Here is a 21,559-nt window from a genome sequence, read left to right as displayed (position 1 = left end):
ACCATATCGATAAAAATTTATTTATAAATATGTTATACGTAATACTAATTTTTATATTTAAATTTATATACATACTATTTCCTTTATGTGTTATTTATAAATATGCTACACAATAATATTTCCTTTTATGTGTGTTACACAGAAATTTCTATTCTTATTTATCTATATGATTATGAATTTAAAATACCGAAAATAGTATTACGTGTCTCAAGGAGGATTTCTTATGCTTTAACCAAAAAGGACTTTTTTTTCTATTTACAAAACCCAAAAAGGATTTTATATGATATATATAACTAACCTAAATAATATTCAAATGAAATACATCATGCTACATTAATATAATAAAATATCATGATGCAAATAAAAAATCAAATTAATATATATAATGACTTAAGAGTTTACACCAACGATTTATCAAAGTTCTCTTAATTATACTTTCTCAAATTGATAGAGATAGAGAAAATGTAATTTTGACATGTATGCAAATAAGGTGATTATTATCTACTCTTTTCACAATCACAACAACATATAAGGAAACTATACAAATTTTTTTTAAATATATAGGCTAAATTACATCTGTGATCCCTTAACTTAATTTCAGGTAACATTTTAGTCCTTTATCTTTTTTTTTTCCCGACTTAGTCCTTTATTTTAATTTTACGTAACAATTTGATATTTTATCTTTTAAAATTTTAACAATGTTATCCTTTTTTATACCAAAATTCAAAAAAAATTTCAATCAAAACTCATAAAATTAATTATATTCTTCAATATAATATAAATTTCATCAAATTCGTAACGCAAATCTTCAAATAAACTCATATTTTCATACTTTATTTGATATTGTTAGGAATAAATGACTAAATCGAAAAAAAAAAAAAAGATAAAGGACTAAAAGGTTACCTGAAATTAAGTTAAAGGACCACAGATGTAATTTAGCCAAATATATATGACAAAATTTATCTCTCTCAATTTCTTGTAATAAGAGCATAAATTATATTAATTTCTACCCATGTATCTCCTTTTGGTACTCGTGTGTAGCTATATATGTTTTTCAGTCTCCAAAAAAATATAATAATCCATAAAAGAAGCAAAAACAAGGTCTCATCCATAGTATTTTTCAAAATTGATAGTAATTTTGGAAAAATGAATTTCCAAAAATGATATTAGTGAAAGAATGAAATAAAAATATGCAAAAGTATTAATATTTAATGTGTCAGGGGAAGCAGAGGGAGAGGGATTGGTAGGCACTGGCACTGAACCAAAGACGTTGGCACCACTTGAGTTTGTCGTGTTCAACATTGATGAACTTATACTGCAATTTTTATACATTTAACACCAAATTAATATAATATCAACATTTTCATTAATCAAGATATCATAAAATATCATATGGTTATGGAAGATCACCTTGTAGATGGATATTGACATGTTCCACTGCCTACAAATTAAAACAGGTAAATATATGATCATCAAATTAAGTTCTCTTTCTCAACAACCAAAGTAGATTGAACTTAATAATTTCATGTGTCCCCAAAGGAATAACTTAAATGGTATGGTAAAATAAAATAAAGGAATATATTTATTGTATAAAATCTTATTAGTAAAATAAAATAAAATAAAACAGGGGTTAAAAAGCAACTATATACTATCTACACCTAACTTTTTCTAGGCAACTACTATTCTCACCTAACTTTTTTTTGAAGGAATTTACACTTGACTTAAATATGCTATTTTAAAACAAATATATTATCCAAGGATTAAATTAGACTAAGCTCTTTGTAAAAAAAATGGCTTGATTTCCTCTAGGCCATTCATATATATTCCTATTATTTTATATGCATGATTTATGGAAAATGAAATGTAATGAACAACAATAATTCCAGACATTTGTGACAAAAAAAGGAAGCTTTTGAGATACTGCTTCCAACAAAGTGTAGAAAAAGAAGAAGAAAAAAGTTTGACTATTGTATCAGGTAGCACTTTAATAGCTTCCTATATCTTCAAACCACAATGTCTATTAAGAAAATGAAATAAAAGTTTCTTTTCTATTTTGTGTATTCAATATGGAGACCAACAATCACATGTCCTGGTACCAACCATTAATTTACTAACCTTTGTTTGTAAAAAAATATTACTGAAAAAAGTTGCAAAAACAATTATTATAGGAAAAGTCTTACTTGGATTAGTGCTAGAGATAACAGCAGTTCCACCAAAATTACAACTATTTGGAAGAGGATTCTTTTGATAATACTTATTGAATGCATAAGAAGCATGATCATGTATAGAATTTGGATTGTAACAGTTTCCACCAGGTTGAATTGGTGAACAATCAGTGCCACCATATCCACAAGCATAGTCCAATGCAACTTGTAATGAAATTTGTGATGCACTTGGACTTGCAACACACCAACTGAAGCCTGAAGAGATTGGAGGAGAATTCATTGTGTTTGGATTTGTAATTGGAAGTGTGGAAGTTGGAGAAACTGTATCTGGATTGGAATTAGGATTGAAAAATGGAGGTGTTGGAATTGTTGGTACTAAGTTTGGAATTGTAGTAATTGGAGTAGTAATGTCTTTTTGGACACTAGAAATTGTGTCAGTAAATTGTTGTTTCTCTTCATGTCTTAGTACATTAATAACATGTCTTTGTGCTTCCTTTTCTGTCCTACTTGAGCCTGAATTTGAAATCATAATTGAATTAATTTGTCTGTTCTGTTTCTAAAACATGTGAAGAGAGATACCAACTATATTTATTTGTCATAAAATTTAAACTTTTTTTTTTGAAGTTGCATAAAAATGGACATCTGAATTCAAATTGGACCTATATCATTAAACTTTGCATAAAACTCAGATTATATAGCATCGACATTTCAAATAGAAGAAGTGTCCAATTCTAACACGACACCAATATACTATAGAGACAACGTATTAATGTCGTGTTTGATATGTTACATTATTAATACTAATTATGTGTCAGTCCGTGATTCTCAACTCAAAAGTGCTTTTCTATTATTAAGTTGGAGAAAATTTCAATGAAAATAGAAATAATTATTATATTAGTCCATTAGACCTATCTAATATCTATTGTTTCAAAAGCCAACAAGTTGTTGCTATAGAGCATCTAGAATATTGGAAAATAGAGACATGTAGGGTATCCTAAGTACTGAGACCCCAAATAATAGTCAAAGTAGTTGGGCCCTTGTATCATTTCAAGAAACTGCATGTGGAACTGGAGAAATGTTGGATGCAACTGTTCATATTTCTATATACTATGGTTCTATAATTGCTTGGAGGATCTAGCTTGTAAAATATGTGACTGAACAATACAAGAGACAACATTTTGTGCAAGAAAATTTTATTTGTTTATTTTCCACAAAATAGAAAGGAAAGATGCTCAATTAATTAATGAAGTATATTCCAACAGAAAAAAATAAAAATGGAGAATATCAAATTGAAAAGTGGATTGCACCCCAATTAGTCCAACATGTATAAAGCAATTGAAATGCCTAAGCCAAATTAATTTGCTAGAAGGAAAAGCATCTTGTGTTTTAAGAATTCAAACCATATTCAAAAGGGTCCAAAAGAATGTATTGTTAGTTAAAAAGAAAAGAAAAAAATGCATGCAAAAGATAAAGAAATACAAAGAGAATCAATTGGAAAATAAAATAAAATGTGAGATACAAATTAAGAAGAAGTGAAGAAAGAAAATCACCTGAATATAGGATTTGACTCAGCATGAGAAATATTACATAGTAACATACACTCCTTTCCATCTTTAATCCTATTGTTCTACTTCTTCTTATGTGACACTCCTTTTTCAATGGTAAAATCTCAATAGATCGTGGCAGCAATGCCTCTTTTTCACTACCATATGATCAAAGCAAAGCGACGGTTGAATCTTAGTTTTTGTTGAATGTGGAGTTGTTAGTTCCTTTGAATGAATGAAAGAGAAAAGGGAAGGTGTTTTTGGGCTAATGATTCAAGTTCAACTAAAAGTATATATATATTGGTATAGTGGTAGAGTGTGTGTGTGGTCCTGATAGAGAAAAAAGCAAAAATCAGGTGGGGGTGCAGAAGAGAGTTGGAGGGGTGAAGGAGCAAAAAGGAGGGAAAAAGTGGAGGAAGAAGGTTAACAACAAAGTAAATGAAGAAGTATTTGGGAATGTAGGTTGGTTTTGTGGGCTAGTAAGTGAGGGTGCAGTGATTTATACATTTTTTTCCTTTCTCTCTTTTTTAGTTTTTATATAATCTATACACAAACATTTAATTAAGCTAAGGTCACTAATTTTCTCTCATAGTAAACTTATGTGCACAGAGGCAAAAGTGACATTACTAATTACTGATATTTGATTGTACTATCATATGTTGTGTTTTTTTTTTTTTGTATTCAAAATTTCTACTTTAACTGATTTCATGTACTCTGTTGTAAAGAACGGTTCACATGATGTTGCATCCCAGCTCATGTCTTATGTTATGTCACTGTTTGTTTCATCAGTATATAAGTCAAACTTTCTTGAACTAATTCAACTAATTGTTGTAAAGTCATTGAATTCCCACCACAACTAAATTACTTGGATCATGTAATTCAAAAAGAACATGCCAAGATTATTTGTATTTCACACTGCTTTTATTTTTCATGTTAACCCAATTAGAGTCTTTTACCTTAAGTAGACGTTGAAAGGTATCCCTTAATTGTTGCTGAAGATTATTATTATTATTTTTTTTGTGTACTAGATTTGTGGCTTGAAGATTTTTAGTTCTATCCTTAAATACTAATTATTAATATTGATGGTTGAAAAAAAAAAAAAAAAGCAAACATAACATAGATTCCTTATTATCTGCTTCATTATTGTTTTCCAATAACAAGTACCACAAACAATGTTAACTCCTTGTTCTTTATTTTCTCAATCACCACCACCACCACCTTCAATATCCAAATTCATCTCTGACCAACCATGTCTCACCATGCTCCAAAACCACTGCACCACCCTCAAACACTTCCATATGATTTACCCTCACATCATCAAAACTGGCCTTACTCATAACCCCATAGCTTCCACCCGTGTCCTCACCTTCTGTGCCTCTCCATCTGGCAACATCAACTATGCTTACAAACTGTTCGCCAGAATGCCAAACCCAAATCTCTATTCTTGGAACACAATTATCAGAGCTTTCTCTAGAAGCTCAACCCCACAATTTGCTATATCACTTTTTGTTGACATGTTGTATTCTCAAATTCAACCTCAACATTTGACTTACCCTTCTGTTTTCAAAGCCTATGCTCAATTGAGTGCTGGAGATTATGGGTCTCAGCTTCATGGCATGGTTGTGAAATTGGGTCTTCAAAGGGATCAATTTATTCATAATACTATTATATATATGTATGCTAATAGTGGACTGTTGAGTGAAGCTAAAAGAGTTTTTGATGAAAAATTGGAACTTGGTGATGTGGTAGCTTTCAATTCAATGATTATGGGTTTTGCTAAGTGTGGGGAGATTGATGAAGCTAGGAAGCTGTTTGATGAAATGTTCACTAGAACTTCAGTTACTTGGAATTCTATGATTAGTGGATATGTTAGGAATGGAAAGTTAATGGAGGCATTAGAACTTTTTCACAAGATGCAACTAGAGGAAAGGGTTGAGCCGAGTGAGTTTACAATGGTGAGTTTGTTAAATGCTTGTGCTCATTTAGGAGCACTTCAACATGGGAAATGGGTTCATGATTATATAAAAAGGAATGATTTTGAGTTGAATGTCATTGTTCTCACAGCAATAATTGATATGTATTGCAAGTGTGGGTCTGTTGAAAATGCTATTCAAGTGTTTGATACATACCCCGGAAGAGGATTATCATGTTGGAACTCCATTATAATTGGACTAGCCATGAATGGTCATGAAAGAGAAGCTTTTGAGTTCTTCTCTGAGCTTGAACTTTCGAAATTTAAGCCGGATTCTGTAAGTTTCATTGGTGTTTTAACTGCTTGTAAACATTTAGGAGCAGTTGATAAAGCAAAGGACTATTTTGCATTGATGATGAATGAGTATAAGATTGAACCATCAATAAAACACTACACTTGCATGGTTGAAGTGCTAGGTCAAGCTGCATTTCTAGAAGAAGCTGAAGAACTCATACAGGGTATGCCTATTAAGCCAGATGCCATTATATGGGGATCTTTGCTTTCATCTTGTAGGAAGCATGGAAATGTACAGAGAGCGAAACGGGCTGCACAAAGAGTTTATGAGTTAAATCCTAGTGATGCTAGTGGTTATGTACTTATGTCTAATGTTTATGCTGCATCCAACAAATTTGAAGAGGCAGTGGAACAAAGGGTTTTGATGAAGGAAAACTTGACAGAGAAAGAACCGGGTTGCAGTTCAATTGAATTATATGGAGAAGTTCATGAGTTTCTAGCTGGGGGAAGGCTGCATCCTAAGACTCAAGAGATCTACCATTTATTGAATGACTCCAGTTTTTCACTTCAAGATTGATTATCTGTGAAATGATGAACTTGTGAAGTTTTAACATCAACCTGTATATAGAAATAGTAGATTTAACATAGAGAAGAATTACAATATACATTAGAATCACACAATCTAAATATCCAATTTGCTTGTTAATACATGCATGTTTTGCTTTTTGGCGTTTGAACGTCAAATGCTCCAAATATGATATCCAACTAAGAAAAGTAGACTTAAAGGTTTTTAAAATCATAGCACTTATTAATTTGTTTAATCAATTGATAATAGTAGTACAACAGAATAAGCATATGATCTTGTTTAGCAATGTCAACTTTCTTATACCCTTGCTTGTATAAGAATCTGGTGACATTATAGCTATCATATAGTGTAATTTTTGAATGAGACAACAACTACTAACAAATAGTATGCTAAGTTTCAGGTTTTTGACAAGTTTCGCCCTGGTGCCCAGGAGTAAATCTCAGGAGGCATTGCACCATTCATGAGGAGGTTCTGCGGCATTGCATATAAGTCAGAGATATCGAGATGATGCGTGCGTCCATTTTGGTAATGCTGATTCTGCATTGCAGCAGCAAGTTCATCGTCTTCCAGCGGCAGACGATCGAAAGTGGCGTGCATGAATGACGCAGCCATGATCACAACAGGTCCTGAAGCAATCAAAGCACCAACCACAGCACCTCCAACAACTTGTCCTTGAGCACCTGCTAAATAAATTGTCAAACCAGTGATTCCTGGTGGTGCTGGTGGGGGGAGAATCGACCCCAACAACGAGAGAATCTCGAATCGACCATGAAGAGTCACAATGGCACCAGATGAAGCCGGTTGGCGCAGCGTTACATTTGTCACACAACCAGTGCCATTAAGTATGCAAAGACCACGTTGCTTTCTCCTTGCGAAGTTTAACAAACTCTCATTCACATCACAGCCAGAACTCACTTCCATAGCATGAGCTTTAAGTGCATTAGCACTATCTCTAGTGACAATAATTGGCGGCTTAGGCTTGTTTTTGGAACCTGCTGGGCGTCCGCGTGGCCGCTTTAAGGTTTCCCCCTCGGCTGCAGAAGAAACTGGTGAAACAGATTTTGGAACTTTAGGAGATATTAATGTAACATCAATACCAGACATATGATTCTGGTTATCATTGTCTTGTTCTTGCTTGTGTTCCATTTCACCAAACATAAGATAGTTTTTGGATTAAAGGAGCAGCAGTAACAAAGAGTAAATCGCTCTTTCCTGTTGTTACGTTGAAGGTTTAAGTAGTTGCATTATGAGAATAAATTTTATAAGAGCACAAAAGAATGATCAGATATTAGGATGGAGTTAAGTTATACCAACCACACCATAAATTGCTGTTTTTTGCATTACTCTTCCTAACTCTTACTAACTTTGCTTCATATCAATTGCCTTCACAAGCAGATATCTCATGGTATATAATTATTACTATTTTCATTCCATTCTTAGCTACATATTTACCTACACTATCTTCCTTATATTATAAAGATATTCGTTTGTTCCAACTTCCAAGTGTATCATAACCCGTCCTATTGGCCTTAACAATTAACTTTGAAACCATGTTAAGCTGAAATTCAATTCCATTTATATGTTAATTAATATAACGGAATAATTATATAAAATGTTGAAACAATCAATGAGTATGTTTGTTAGTATTACATCAGATATCTTCACTATCATATCAGAAAGAAAGAACTAAGTGTCAGATTTGGAAGTTTGGAGGGACTAAGATAGGGAGGGGAGGGAAGAACTTTTTTTTCCATCTAAATTAATTACGGAAGCTGTAATAAACTATGTGCAATTGAAATGTTATATGATCATCTATTATGTTGTAACAAGAAATGTGGACAAGAAAGAGGATAAAAATATGTCAATCACTATTCATGATTTAGATAGAATATTATGTTGTTAATGTTTTAGATCGTCTACAACCGTTATATAATATAAACGGTAAAAACTATTAAATTTAAAGAAAAAAATTATCATTAATTCTAATAGGTCTTATAATTATCGTTAATGTTGTTAGAAAAATTAACTATTCCAATATATCCAAAATTAGTTGTTACACATCATTGGTGCAAAAAGTTTTAAATAGTTTTCCAATTTTGTGCATATATTTTCAAGAAATAATACTACAACGTTATAATAAAAATAAAAAATATAATTTGACATATATGTATGTATAAAAGTTATTTATATAAATTATATACTAGTTATTATATTAATATTATAATAGTACATATATTGATATTTTTGGTTCGGCATTTGTTATTTTTAATTAATTTATATTTTTGATGTAAATATTTGTGTAAGTTTATGTGGCACAAATTGTATAGCGTAGATGAAAGAGGAAGGTGGCCACGTGCGCGCCACCGTAATTGAGTTGCGGTTGTGTTCGTCTTTTTATCTTCTCTTCTCTCCGCTCCGCATGTAGCAGATTGAAACTTCATTCTCCATTTTCAATTGCTCCGAATAATAATGTGCTGCTCAATATTCACCTTCCTTTCTCATTTGTTTTCCATCTCTATTACATCTTTCTCCGTTTCATCTTCGCATCCAAATCCATATTGAGAGGTAATATATTACCTTGTCATTCATTCATCCATTCATATTCTCGCTAATTTTTTGTTTTTTTAGAGGAATGCTACTCCGTCTCTCTCACAATGTTTATTTTAGGTATATTATATATAAATAAAAGGAAGAGAATAATTATTTTATTAAATTATCTTTTTTAATTATTGGTGTATTTTCTTAATTATAAATGTAAAATTGAATTAATGTTTTGGACGTAGTGTATATAGTAATGCTTGAAGGGTGTACAATTGAAAAAATAGTGATTAAAGTTACCTAAAATGAGATTTATTTTAAGATAATTTTTTTCTGTTGAAGTGACACTGATTATGAGAGGGAGGGAGTTTTATTACACTCTTTTCAATACCTGCTTTGTTATTTATTTACTCAAATTGAATTAAGAGTGAGTGAGGTAAAAACAATGTGTTGGATTTGGATTGGACTCTTTTTTTCCGTCTTGATTAGGTTTTGTTTTATGTTGATTGTGAGTGTCAGTTCAGTGCTAAGAGATTGGCAATGTTGTGTGTAATGAAATAGTACTTATTACACTCATAGTTATATATTGTTTGTTTGTTTCTACTTTCTAGTGATGGTTCATTGATTTTATGGTGTTTTTATTTAATTAGTATCTTAGTGTCGCATCAATGGTAGTTGAGGCTCTGGTTCCTCTACTTGAGTACGATATGCAAGGTGTGAATGAAGATTATTCAGCTTCACTTGACAATGAAGTGAAGGAGCAGGAGAATCATAAAGTCCGTTGCTCCTCCAAGGATAACTTGCACACCAAGGAACTTTGGACTGATGGACTTATTTGTGCTTTTGAGTTCATCCGCAGCTCTCGGAAGGTACATTCCTCAGTAGCAGTTAGAGAAGTCGCCAAGAAGAAGGATTTTCAAGGTAGTCAAATTAATTCATTAAAAAGAAATCCCGGTGGAAATGGCGGCTTTCAAGAATCATCTTTGCCGGTTGACGAATCTGGCGGATTGGATCTAGAAGATTTCAATAACAGTAACTGTTTTGGCAAAGAGGGTTATCCAAGAAGTTATTGGAAACCAATTGGTTGGGCTAGAGTTTCTGAACTTGTTCAGGCTGTGCATAGTGATGCTAGCTGGGCATCACAGCTACATGATTTCACAGATGATGAAAGTGATGTTCCTGTTGCAGATGTAGCAACTCCTTACTGGGAAAGGCCAGTGGGTCCAACCTGGTGGTGTCATTTGAATGCTGCTGATCCATATGTTGCTACATGGCTTGCTAGTTCTCAATGGTTACATCCTGCCATTAGCATTGCTTTGCATGATGAAAGCAGATTAATAAGCGACCGAATGAAGCACCTTCTGTATGAGGTAAATAAACTATTTATACGTTAGTGAAATTTGCCAATTTTTTTCTTTTACTCGAATTCCAATTTGCTATTACCATTTTGCAAATAGGTGACCTCTGAGACATCTTGTGGTTTGCGTCCTCCCTGGTTGTTGTGCTTCTTTCAGTTAAAATCAATGATTCAATGTATGTCAAGGCGTTCAAATTTTTGAAATAAGTTTTTGATGTTTATTTTGACAGGTTCCTGTTCGAGTCGCTGGTGGATTACTATTCGAACTTCTAGGGCAGTCTGCAGGCGATCCATTTGCTGAGGAAAATGACATTCCCATTGTATTACGAGCATGGCAGGCACAAAACTTTTTGGTGACAGTTTTGCATGTTAAGGGCTCTGCTTCAAACATCAATGTGTTAGGTATTTTAGAAGTTCAGGTTAGTAAGTTAGTTGGCTCCACCCCAGTTAATTAGACAGTTATTTTTCCGAAAGCATGATTCTTTTTAAATTATTTATCCTTAGTTACCTTAAACTGTATTTTGCAGGAAATGCTGGCTGGCGGAGGAGCTAACATTCCACGCAGCATTCATGAGGTTGTAGCACACCTGGCTTGTCGTCTTGCACGATGGGATGATAGGTTAATATTATTTACATCTGCTTACCAACTTAAAACGTCTTTGTTGGTTTTTGCGCAAAAAATTGTTTCTTTTGGACGGTGTCTTTTTTATTAAGGTCAATTGCTATTCATGATATTGATTAAATCTTCCATGTGGGATATATATGTAGATATACTATATCTAGCCTGAAATAGTAACTAGATATGATTATAGTACACACAATAAAGATAAGAAAACTTTATTTTTCTTAATGAATATTTGAAGATAAGAATATAGTCAAATTTGAAAGAATATATGGAACTGCTGTGTCTACTTGTTCAGAATATTTTAGGGAAGAAGATATAGGAATCTGTTTCAGTAGATAACATTATGATAAATGAAGAAGTGAAACTCAAAATATGGTTTAGAATCCCTCCCCCTCTTTTAAGCATAGGTATTTAGAATCCTTCCCCTCTTTTTATTTTTCCTTACTACTGTCAAAAGTGTTCGGCTACACGGCTGTATTTTAGTTCTTGGAACTCCAAAAAGTTAGAATTGTCCTCATCTATGCTGCAATTTTGGGTATCAGACTGGGTAATGGGCCTAGTAGCTTTAGCTCCAGTAATAATGTGTGGACTTGTTGAGCTTATTTCACTTAGCAGTATCTAGACTGGATTTGGTCGTAATTTCATTCTATCTTTTCCTTTTTTATTTTTTTATTTATACTTTAACCATATTTTTTCAAACTTATTGATTTCCTATTCGTTCAAAATCTGGTGCTGATATTAAGGGCTATATTAATCAGGTTTTTTGATGAGATCGAAGTTTTCAATATGTGAAAAATTTATTCTTTTAACATTCTATTGTGATCTTAGACCATACTTAGTTTGGATCACTTTTTAATAAGCACCGTCATATTTTATTAGTTACTAATGCATATGATGTCACTTTTATTAGTTACTAATGCATATGATGTCCGTCATATTTTATTAGTTACTAATGCATATGATGTCACTTTTAGTTACTAATGCATATGATGTCACAGGTTGTTTCGTAAACACGTCTTTGGCGCTGCTGATGAAGTGGAATTGATGTTTATGAATAGGTGATTGCATGACCATTTTTTTTAAGCCAAAAAGAGAAAGAGTACAAAAGCATCATATGGTAAATTTGGCATCCCAACTATGTTGGCACCCCAAATCAACCACCTATCATTTACAACACCTTAAAAAGTATATTAAAATGAAAAGAGGGTAAATAAAGCTTGGGAGACTAGACCAATACCCAAGGTAACAATAGTGTGCGAAAACATCAATTGTCTCGTTAAAAACCTTAACAGAAAATCCCAAAGAGATAAAATTTTGATGAAGGAAAAAAGAGTGCAATGCGATGAAGGAAAAGCTAGATCTATTAGGAACTTAGCAAAATGAAAAACAAACAAACCTAGAAAAAAAGGGTACATTAGCAAAATCTAAAATTAGGAAATTGATTTTTATTTCTAAAACACTCCTCTTGAATGAAAGAAGGGGATGAATTCCACCAAATGAAAGTTTGGATAGAAATACCAAAGTCTACTAGTCTCTCAGCACACACATTTCCTTCTTTATAAATATGAGAGCAATAAAAGCTCTTACGAGAAGTCAAGTTAAGACAATTGTGCCATCTATTTTTAAGTTTCTAGGGAATAATATTTTTATTCTTGAAATATGTCACAACCAAGCTAGAGTCACAGTCCAGCCAAATATTATTCCAACTTCTATCTGAAGCAATTTCAATCACATAAATGGCTGCCATAAGCTCAGCATAAAAAGCGTTGTGATTACCCAACTAAGCCGCGAAGCAACCTAAAATAGAAGCATTATGGTCCCGAAAAATACCACCACAAGCAGCAAGACCCAGGCAACCTCTAGCAGCAATATCAGTGTTACATTTGATAACATTATAAGCAGGAGATTGCCAAATAATCTGTCTAATTTTTGGGGTAGAAGGAAGGTGACATTTGATAGAGAAGGGTTGAAGCACGTGAGAATCGGTGTATGACATTTTCCCATAGCTAAAGTTAACTAATCAAGGAAGTAGCCTGCTGAAAAGAAAATATTTTGTTGTTGAACCTGGCTTGGTTTCTGCTAAACCATATAACCCATAAAACATTAATGATAGCAGATGTAATGGTATCGCGCACCTGAGCGCACCAACTACGATTACAAACCTGTAAAACAGACAGAATATTGGAGTAACAGATGTTAGTTTTAAGAATATCCTGAAGCAAAGACAAAGCCTTTTCGCAAATGGGCATTGGACGAAAAGATAGTAAGTGTCCTCTGTAGCTCGACCACAAGGAGAACTGACCTAGACAACCATACATCCGCGCTTCCAAAGATTATCGTCTATAGGCATCTTATTGTGGAAAATCCCCCAAAACAAGAAAGATTTAGATGAAGAAATAAAACTATTCCAAATAAGCTTAGACCATGGCATGGAAACTCCATGAGGATTGGCAAAAAGATAGGCGTCCTTGAACGTTAGGAATTGCCCACGTCCTATTTACCCAAAAGTTCTTGACTTCGGCTTGGAGCAAGTGATGAGCAGAAGGAATCTCAAGCAGATCAGTAACAGGTTTAGAAAGCCACGTATCTGTCCAGAAGTTAATCTTGGAGCCATCCCCAAGCTGCCAGGAAGCATTCTCCTTGATAGTGAGCAAGCTGGTGCAAATCCCAGGCCAAATGGAAGAAGTCATATGATACTTAATCTTGCAGGAGTTCCTGAAGGTTCTATGCTTAAGTAACAAATTCCATTGTGCCCTTAAATTAACAAAGTCCCAAGTAAGCTTTATCAGACTAGCTTTGTTGATTGCCTTTATGGACCTTAATCCAAGGCCGCCATCTATAACAGGTTTGCAAATATGTTTTCAGGCAACCATTACCACTTTTCGAGTAAAGATATTATCAGACAACATAAAATTCCGAATACAAGTATCTAAAGAATTAAGAATGTTAGTCCATGATCGAAAGCATGGACCCTTTCTAAGAGGAAAACTTGTTTTTGATGCGGTCAACAATGGGTATTAAATGGTTAGCTTTTGGTTTCCCTCTAAAAATTGGAACCCCTAAATAAAGAAAAGGAATTCTATCTCTAGAGAAATCCAAAGTGGACGCAATACTAGAGAATCTAGTGCGAGAGGTGGCACCCAGAAAAAATTTACATTTCTCTTTACTAATTAGTAATCATGAAACAAATCCAAAAGAAAGTTTAAACTTTTCTGACTAGCACTGCAGAAGATCATCACATCATCAGTATAGAGCACGTGACTGGGCATAACAAAGCCTCGAGGCCCTGACATCATCTACAATTTGCCATCAACAACCAGTTTAGATATGCCTCTACTTAAAACATCTTTCTCCAGACAAAAGAGAAGAGGAGATAGCAAATCCCCTTGCCTGACTCCCCTTTTACAGTTAAAAAAAATCCACCGCTTTACCACTAATAGAAATAGATAGCTTAGACGAGTGAAGAATTGTACTGATCGACCCACAAAAAGTTTCATTAAAACCTAAGGCGCACAACATTTATCAGAAAGTTCCAATAAATAGTATCAAAAGCCTTGATATCAATCTTTCATCTATTTTGTTTATAACTTGGATTTACAATGTTCTTTTTTCCCTCTTGTTAGGAGGAACCAGGAGGATTTGCATCTGTTCACTATAATATTGAACCAGGAAATTAGAAGATTATCAACCCAGGTAATTCTGCAGATCACAGACTGATTAATACTGTACTGGTTGAGAATCTTCGTGAAATTATAATTTGGTTTCACAAATTGTATTGGTGTTGATGATGCTGGGCAAAAACTTTATTTGGCAGTTGCAATATGTTTCTTTATTTTTGTATTATTTAATAACATGCTGGTGAGTGCTTTGTTCATTTTATTGTATTTAGATTTGTTTGCTCCCTTTTCCGACAAGACAAAATTTTCTTTCTTGCATCATAAAATTGTTAGTAGCATAAAGCCAGAAGTACCAGAAAAAGTATGAAGGAAAAGAAAAGGATTGTTATGAATCATGTAACCAACATGAAATTCATAACTAATTGGAAACCTTTGAGGTATATCATGAATTTCTCAGCTGTTTCAAATGTGGTTGGTTCTGTTTTTTCAATATCTTATTTCTTATAATTTAATTGGTATTTTTCTTGTCACTGTATGTATCTTGCTAAAAAATAACAATGCTGTATAGAGTAGAATTTTATATATCACACATATTAACTGATTGCTCTGCTGTAGTAACTTTAAATTGTTTATTATAAATCTGATTTCATAGTTTTCTTGTGCATAGTAATTATGTTAATTTTGGTACATTGGAATTTTTCACATGTTCCTTTATCACTATTTTGACCTAGTAGGTTATACGCGTGAAATGGTCACTCCATGCACGAGAAGAAATTATGTTTGAACTTCTGCAACAGTTGAGAGGAAATGTAACAAGATCATTGCTGGCAGGAGTAATGAAAAGTATAAGGCAAATGATTGAGGAGCAAGAAGCAGTTCGAGGTCGCTTGTTCACAATCCAAGATGTAATGCAAAGCGCTGTCCGTGCATGGTTGCAGGTTTTGTAATCTCTATTGACCACTGAAATTTAATCTCTATAATAGCGATGGCGACAAACAATTGTTTTATTCAATTCATTTATTTAATATACATAAGTTTCATTCAATTACAAATGTAAGTGTGCAAGAGATTTATTTGGCACACACCCTGGTATCTTCGTTTTTGGTTCCAACTAGGAAACGATGTTAATGCACTCACAATCTTGCTACATATTGTAGGACAGAAGCCTCACAGTTACACATAACTTGGGAGTGTTTGGGGGTTGTGGTCTTGTCCTTTCCATCATCACTGGGTTTTTTGGCATAAATGTGGATGGAATACCTGGATCTGCAACTCCTTATGCGTTCACTATTTTCTCTGTAATCCTAGTTGTGGTGGGAGCAGTGCTAATTGGAATTGGATTGCTTTATCTTGGGCTGAAAAAACCCATTGTTGAAGAAAATGTTACTGTGAGAAAACTAGAGCTTCAAGAGCTGGTTAGAATGTTCCAACACGAAGCAGAATCTCATGCGCAAGTACGGAAAACGGTGCCTCACAAAGATGTTCCTCAAACTGCTGCAGCAGTTAGGCCACCAAATGGTGCAAGTCGTCGCTTCATGATTTCAAAGTTGTTCAGTCCGTAGATGTTTGCAGTGCAGTTGTATGGCTCTAACTCTAGATGTTATTAGGACTTATAAGTATAATATATGGCTATATCTTTAGCAGTTATTAGGTAAGGCCAATAACTGCTGAAATGTAAAAATTGATTATTAAGGTCGATTTTGAGATATGGTTTATCTCATGTAATGTTTGTTTAAGAAATAAATTTTTACATTGGTTAGATGAACATGAACATGATCATGAATGAATCTATATATTGCCCTTTTTCCTTTTGAATTGTGGTATAAAGGGGCTCTTGTTCCACGTAGTTGGGGCCAAAAAGAATATATAAATATTAGTGTCCATTAAATTGAAATTATTAATTTTTAACGGACTGTAATTTTCTCCTTATCAGAATAAACTGTTTTTTACACACTTCTCAGAATAAACTATGTAGGTAAAAGACATCCAACATTAAAAATGAAATTTTGTTAATATATCTTATATTAGTATCTATATTATATGCATTAAGTAATTGTTTTAGTAGACTTGGATTCCTTGCAATCGCAGAATTGTGCATTCACATAGTTAGTAGTACAATACAGACTCTTTGTTAGAAATCAGACAATTTAGAGTTAAACCTCGATAAATAAGTAACTATTATTATAAATTAATGATAAAAATAGAATGGTTGAGATTCTCTTGTAGTCACTAGGAATCCATTTCCACAAACAACTAACCTCCTTTCCTCTTGTTTGACTTGTAGTTGAAAGAACCTATGATACTAGCTTGCTACCACCATTAGTATCTCCAATTCAAATCTGATCAATGCACAATGCATGAGCCTCTCCTCACCCTTTTCTCCACTAAAGGAGAAACACAGTCACCAAGTAAACCATTACTCAATCAACAACAACCTTTCCATGACCTTGTTCCCTCCCCAACACTATCTCAATCAAGTTCTTCTCATGTCATCAATGAATCCAAAAACACTTCTTGTATTAACCTCATAGCGAACTTAAGCATCGTGAAAGGGAAGATTACTCATCGATCCCGCTCTGCTCCATCCTTATTTTTCACCGACATGAGAGTGGATTTTCATGAGCCTTTTGAACATAGTCATGCACATAAGTCGTCAAGTTTAATAGTTAGACTATCTTTCACTATTGTTTTCTTGTATGTGGCTATTGGGGTTACAGTGTACATGATAAGTGGGAGTTTCAAAGGAACTACTACATTCAGGCCTGTTGATGCTGTGTACTTTACAATGGTAACTCTATGCACTATAGGGTATGGAGATATTGTTCCTGATACCATGTTTACAAAGATGTTTACATGTGGTTTCATTTTGGTGGGTTTTGGATTTATTGGTTTTATGCTTAATGAATTGGTTGTATACATTTGTGATACAAATGAGGCATTCTTATTAAGCATGATGGATGAAGATAGATACAAGAAAATTCTTAGGACTTATATGGTTGATGAAGAGAAAAGAAGAATGAGAATAAGAACCAAAGTTTGTGTTGCTTTGATTGTTGTTATTGTCTGCATTGCTATTGGAACAGTTACAGCACACTTTGTAGAGGATATGAGTTGGGCTGATAGTTTTTATCTCTCCATTACTTCGGTTACATCGGTTGGTTACGGAGATCGTTCTTTCAGAACTTTAACTGGAAGATGTTTTGCGATTCTGTGGCTTTTGGTAAGCACGTTGGCAGTTGCAAGGGCGTTTCTATACCTCACTGATTATAGTATGCAAAAGAGAAGCCGCGAGATGGCAAAAAGGGTTCTTCAGAAGAAGATAACCTTATCTGATTTGGCGGCTGCAGACCTTGATAATGATGGATCAATCAGGTATGCCTGATTATTGATAATCTAATATAATATTTATCCTTCTGCTTTTTCACTTGGATAGCAGAAGTATTAAAAATGAGATTTAAATTTATGTCAGAATTAACCAAAACAATAAATGATTTTAGAAACTTTGAACTACCTGCAGCTGAAACATGAATTTCAGTTCAAATGCAAATAGTTAGAATCTCAGGAAGCATATTGACATAATTCCATTCTGTTTGTTTTACAATGTCTTCAACTTTATATGTTGCATCATAGAAATTAAGGTTCTGATATATGAAAATGAGAATGCAAATGTAGCAAAACAGATTCAAACAGAGGAAGAGATTATGTGATTATCAATAAGCCTAAATCTGCATGCAAAGCTGATGCGGAAATTTTCTTATCAACGGAAAATACTGAGCTGTATTCCCATTGAAGTTGTATTTTTCATTTACCTTTTAAGAAATTCTTGAAGTGCAATATGCCAATTTTTCCCAGAAAGACAAAAAACACATTCTGCGCAGCCGATATATGTTCATATTTTTCAAGTTTTATCACATATATCAGCTACATTTTTATTAACCTTTTACTTTATGTGCAGTAAGTCTGAATTTGTCATATACAAGCTTAAGCAAATGGGGAAGATTACTGAGATAGACATTCTGCAAATTAGCAAACAATTTGATTCCTTGGACCATGGCGCATATGGGAAGATAACTCTAGCTGACCTCATGGAAACTGTCTAATTCAACAATCTCTTCAAAAAGTGTAAACCAGTACAAGAGACCACCACCACTATTCTGAACTTTTGGCCATGTTTGCAGTTTTGTTCCATGGATGGAGTAGCTGTTCCAGCAACTTAAACCTGTAACCGTATCATCAAGTCACAATAGCCCAAAAAATGGAATTTCATGGACGGTTGAAGTTGCAGAAGCTCATGATATCATAAGGTATCAAAAATGAAAAATCTTTGTACGAACTTCACGAAGTATAAATGGAATTTATGTATTGCATGAAGCAAACATATATGAATCTTGGAAGCCATATTTACAAACTCCAATAAAGCCAAGCCATTTAGGCATAAATCAACACCTCTTTGCACTGTAATCTATAACATATATAAACGGGATACACCATTTTGGTGTAGCCATTTTTATTTTCCAAAATTACCATTGCTTCTCAAATTTAATAAACTACATCAAATTCAATATTTTTTATCTGTAATAACAATAGATGCACTCACGTACCCGTCTAGACGCTAGTGAACTAATAATAATAATAAGAATAAGAATATCAAATATGTCTATCGTATTCCCACATGAAGTAATTGAGGGCTACAATAAAATTGTGGCAGATTATTTGTTGACTCTAGTTAGTTCTCACCTGTTAGCAGAAGCTTAGTTGAGGAAAGCAAAATTGATCAGATCCTCACTTTTGCTTCCTTAGTACTTCTGATTCTGTAAGTTAGGAAATTTTAGAAAAGCCATGCATTACTTTTTCGCCTCTATTCATACAAATGCTCTTAGCAACAGTATAAAATTTAAACAACTAGGAAACACCTAATCAAAATTAAATTTCATATCCAGGGTTTTAAAATAGTGGCCGTGACAACAGTTGCATGTGTGTCGCAAATCGCAATCCTTGATATGGCAGAGAACTGCGATTGCATTGTGGTTTCAGCAACATCAAAAATTGTTATATGGAGGCCCAGATCACAGTCGCGGACCTTTATTTAAAACCATGTTCATATCTAAATCATCAAATGAGACAGTCTAAATTATGCTTTGATATAAATGAAATGTTGTACCTCTGTCTAATGCCTTGGATGCTCTCAAGGAGTTCCATTGTTTGTTGCAACCTGGAATTCTTTGGTCTCTCTTCACTATCTAGTAATAAGGTTGAGACATTCAAAACAGCAACCAGTTCAGCTTCAATCTCGCGGAGCTTTTGATCTATATGTTCTATGAAATCGTCGTAAGAGGATAATTCTGACAAGCTGCTGGGTATGTTATTTTCATTCCCAGTGTCTGTGCTAATTGATCCTAGAAGATTCTCTGTCTCCTTATCATCAAGTAGATTATCTTGGCTTTCTAAAGAAACATGCACATCTTGAATATCGCCGACCGTCATCATATTAAGATCAGAATCATCCTTGATAGAATCTTTTATATCTTCCTCTTTCGGAGGAATGATTCGAACTAGACTTGAAGCATCTTCTGTTGTGTTTTCAATGTTCATAGTGACATTTCCAACTAGCTGACTTTCTTTCAATGATATTGCCTGAAATAACCGGAACTAACTAACATAGCTGTTCTTCCTCAATTATGATAATGATGACTCATTGTCATAATGATGGCAATGAAAAATAAAACAGCAAACATGAATCTTGTAAGTGTTTATTGAAAAATTCACTTTACCTCACTTAGTTTTGTGGAAAGCTCGTCAAGTAATTCGATGCGCCTTTTAGACTTCTCCAAAGCCTGCAACACCTTTTTCCTCTGAAAAAGCATATCCCTTGCATAATTTTCATCCCCCTTCTGCATGCTTATAGCTGCTTGTTTTTGAAGCTTCTCTGCTGACTCTGATAATCTTAGGAGCCTCAATCTAGCACTATTTGCTGTATTTAACCATCACACTTAAGCTTTTATAGCCTTTTAAATAACCTTTTATCTTAATTTTGGACAAACAACAAAATAATCATTTCCTCACTAGGTAGGTTTCTATCAAAGGTGAAATAGCTCAAAATCATAAAGCAAAGAGTAAATAGTATCACAGAATTCATGTAGCTAGTATTTGTCCACCTATTCAACAAGACTGAGTGTAATTTTTTAGCATGGTACAATTTGAACACAAACTTATACTATTTCTTAGAATCCATTTGATATTTTGCTTTTCATAATTTCTTGAATTCTTTTCTCCTAATGAATCTTTGTAAATTCAAATTGACATGGAAAGTGACAAAGTGCCATTTTATTCATACAATCTTGAGAGGCATATTGGTAAAGAGTTTCTATTGGGAAGGAAAGAATGAAAAATGAGGATAGAGCAATTGAAGGGTACCTACCCTTGGTTCTGGTGGAGTGAGCCTCCACATGAAGGTGATCAAGTTGAGAACGTAATTGCTGAGTATTGATGGTTGAAGAAGCAGAGCAGAAGAATAATATGTGTCTTCTTTTTCTTCTTCTAATTATTGTGAATGAAGGAACAGCCATGGATGTAGCTCTCACTCTAACACAGTTGAGTATCATCTCCTCACTAGGAACTTAGATGGATAACTAATGATTCACATCACATTCTTGTCTTTTAATTTCTTTATTTTTATAAGTTCACGAAATTAGTTATTTTATTTTAAAAATTGACAATTAAGATTTCTCTTTTAAATTTTTAAATTAAAAAATAATAATTTAATATATTTTTTATAACACTGTATACAATTTTACGATATAAAATTATCTAGATGCATTAATTATTCACATGTTATTAGTTAAATTACACAAATAAAATTTTTCTAAAGTTGAAAATTAAATTTTTAGAGAGTTTTATTCACATGATATAAAAACAAGGGTT

At 33.5% G+C, this 21,559-nt stretch overlaps 6 protein-coding genes across 8 annotated transcripts; 3 read left to right on the top strand and 3 right to left on the bottom strand.

Annotated features, from left to right (window-relative positions):
* Positions 1-1,048: 1,048 nt before the first annotated feature.
* Positions 1,049-4,242, bottom strand: LOC101510008 (uncharacterized). The gene is made up of 4 exons (XM_004491281.3): positions 3,716-4,242; positions 2,181-2,678; positions 1,411-1,441; positions 1,049-1,315 (listed from the first exon to the last, which is right to left on the bottom strand). The coding sequence occupies exons 1-4, from the start codon at positions 3,774-3,776 to the stop codon at positions 1,105-1,107; spliced, it is 801 nt and encodes a 266-aa protein (XP_004491338.1). The 5' UTR covers positions 3,777-4,242; the 3' UTR covers positions 1,049-1,104.
* Positions 4,243-4,780: 538 nt separating this feature from the next.
* On the top strand, positions 4,781-7,844 carry LOC101509368 (pentatricopeptide repeat-containing protein At2g42920, chloroplastic). The gene has a single exon (XM_004491279.4). The coding sequence runs from the start codon at positions 4,882-4,884 to the stop codon at positions 6,490-6,492; it is 1,611 nt and encodes a 536-aa protein (XP_004491336.1). The 5' UTR covers positions 4,781-4,881; the 3' UTR covers positions 6,493-7,844.
* On the bottom strand, positions 5,975-7,659 carry LOC101509689 (AT-hook motif nuclear-localized protein 16-like). Its single transcript, XM_004491280.4, has one exon. The coding sequence runs from the start codon at positions 7,657-7,659 to the stop codon at positions 6,898-6,900; it is 762 nt and encodes a 253-aa protein (XP_004491337.1). The 3' UTR covers positions 5,975-6,897.
* Positions 7,845-8,800: 956 nt separating the features above from the next.
* Positions 8,801-16,453, top strand: LOC101508823 (uncharacterized). Of its 2 annotated transcripts, none has more exons than XM_004491278.4 (8): positions 8,801-9,066; positions 9,690-10,409; positions 10,627-10,815; positions 10,924-11,015; positions 12,020-12,079; positions 14,645-14,714; positions 15,373-15,576; positions 15,801-15,965. In XM_004491278.4, the coding sequence occupies exons 2-8, from the start codon at positions 9,708-9,710 to the stop codon at positions 15,819-15,821; spliced, it is 1,338 nt and encodes a 445-aa protein (XP_004491335.1). In that variant the 5' UTR covers positions 8,801-9,066; positions 9,690-9,707; the 3' UTR covers positions 15,822-15,965. The 2 variants fall into 2 exon arrangements, with proteins under 2 accessions (XP_004491335.1, XP_004491334.1); XM_004491277.4 differs by having other exon boundaries at positions 8,804-9,066; positions 15,796-16,453.
* Positions 16,454-16,923: 470 nt separating this feature from the next.
* Positions 16,924-18,746, top strand: LOC101496387 (two-pore potassium channel 3-like). Its single transcript, XM_004491320.4, has 2 exons — positions 16,924-18,010; positions 18,594-18,746. The coding sequence occupies exons 1-2, from the start codon at positions 16,992-16,994 to the stop codon at positions 18,736-18,738; spliced, it is 1,164 nt and encodes a 387-aa protein (XP_004491377.1). The 5' UTR covers positions 16,924-16,991; the 3' UTR covers positions 18,739-18,746.
* Positions 18,494-21,285, bottom strand: LOC101508299 (uncharacterized). Of its 2 annotated transcripts, XM_004491276.4 has the most exons (5): positions 21,057-21,285; positions 20,410-20,609; positions 19,800-20,272; positions 19,376-19,449; positions 18,494-18,857 (listed from the first exon to the last, which is right to left on the bottom strand). In XM_004491276.4, the coding sequence occupies exons 1-4, from the start codon at positions 21,238-21,240 to the stop codon at positions 19,413-19,415; spliced, it is 894 nt and encodes a 297-aa protein (XP_004491333.1). In that variant the 5' UTR covers positions 21,241-21,285; the 3' UTR covers positions 18,494-18,857; positions 19,376-19,412. The 2 variants fall into 2 exon arrangements, with proteins under 2 accessions (XP_004491333.1, XP_004491332.1); XM_004491275.4 differs by lacking the exon at positions 19,376-19,449.
* Positions 21,286-21,559: the final 274 nt, after the last annotated feature.

The sequence above is a fragment of the Cicer arietinum genome, chromosome 2, assembly GCF_000331145.2.
Source record: "Cicer arietinum cultivar CDC Frontier isolate Library 1 chromosome 2, Cicar.CDCFrontier_v2.0, whole genome shotgun sequence".
NCBI lineage: Eukaryota > Viridiplantae > Streptophyta > Magnoliopsida > Fabales > Fabaceae > Cicer > Cicer arietinum.
This window is presented reverse-complemented; position numbering and strand designations above follow the sequence as displayed.

Excerpts from the sequence above, each read along its gene's own strand:
- LOC101510008 (XM_004491281.3), bottom strand. The coding sequence starts at position 3,776 with ATGGAAAGGAGTGTATGTTACTATGTAATATTTCTCATGCTGAGTCAA. Across the intron at positions 2,679-3,715 it reads GAGTCAAATCCTATATTCAG|GCTCAAGTAGGACAGAAAAG; the intron begins GTGATTTTCTTT and ends TTTCAAATTCAG. Across the intron at positions 1,442-2,180 it reads TATCTCTAGCACTAATCCAA|GCAGTGGAACATGTCAATAT; the intron begins GTAAGACTTTTC and ends TTTAATTTGTAG.
- LOC101509368 (XM_004491279.4), top strand. The coding sequence starts at position 4,882 with ATGTTAACTCCTTGTTCTTTATTTTCTCAATCACCACCACCACCACCT.
- LOC101509689 (XM_004491280.4), bottom strand. The coding sequence starts at position 7,659 with ATGTTTGGTGAAATGGAACACAAGCAAGAACAAGACAATGATAACCAG.
- LOC101508823 (XM_004491277.4), top strand. The coding sequence starts at position 9,708 with ATGGTAGTTGAGGCTCTGGTTCCTCTACTTGAGTACGATATGCAAGGT. Across the intron at positions 14,715-15,372 it reads TTAGAAGATTATCAACCCAG|GTTATACGCGTGAAATGGTC; the intron begins GTAATTCTGCAG and ends TTGACCTAGTAG. Across the intron at positions 15,577-15,795 it reads CTGTCCGTGCATGGTTGCAG|GACAGAAGCCTCACAGTTAC; the intron begins GTTTTGTAATCT and ends TACATATTGTAG.
- LOC101496387 (XM_004491320.4), top strand. The coding sequence starts at position 16,992 with ATGCATGAGCCTCTCCTCACCCTTTTCTCCACTAAAGGAGAAACACAG. Across the intron at positions 18,011-18,593 it reads GATAATGATGGATCAATCAG|TAAGTCTGAATTTGTCATAT; the intron begins GTATGCCTGATT and ends CTTTATGTGCAG.
- LOC101508299 (XM_004491275.4), bottom strand. The coding sequence starts at position 21,240 with ATGATACTCAACTGTGTTAGAGTGAGAGCTACATCCATGGCTGTTCCT. Across the intron at positions 20,273-20,409 it reads TTTCCACAAAACTAAGTGAG|GCAATATCATTGAAAGAAAG; the intron begins GTAAAGTGAATT and ends CGGTTATTTCAG. Across the intron at positions 18,858-19,799 it reads ATCCAAGGCATTAGACAGAG|GTTTAAGTTGCTGGAACAGC; the intron begins GTACAACATTTC and ends ATACGGTTACAG.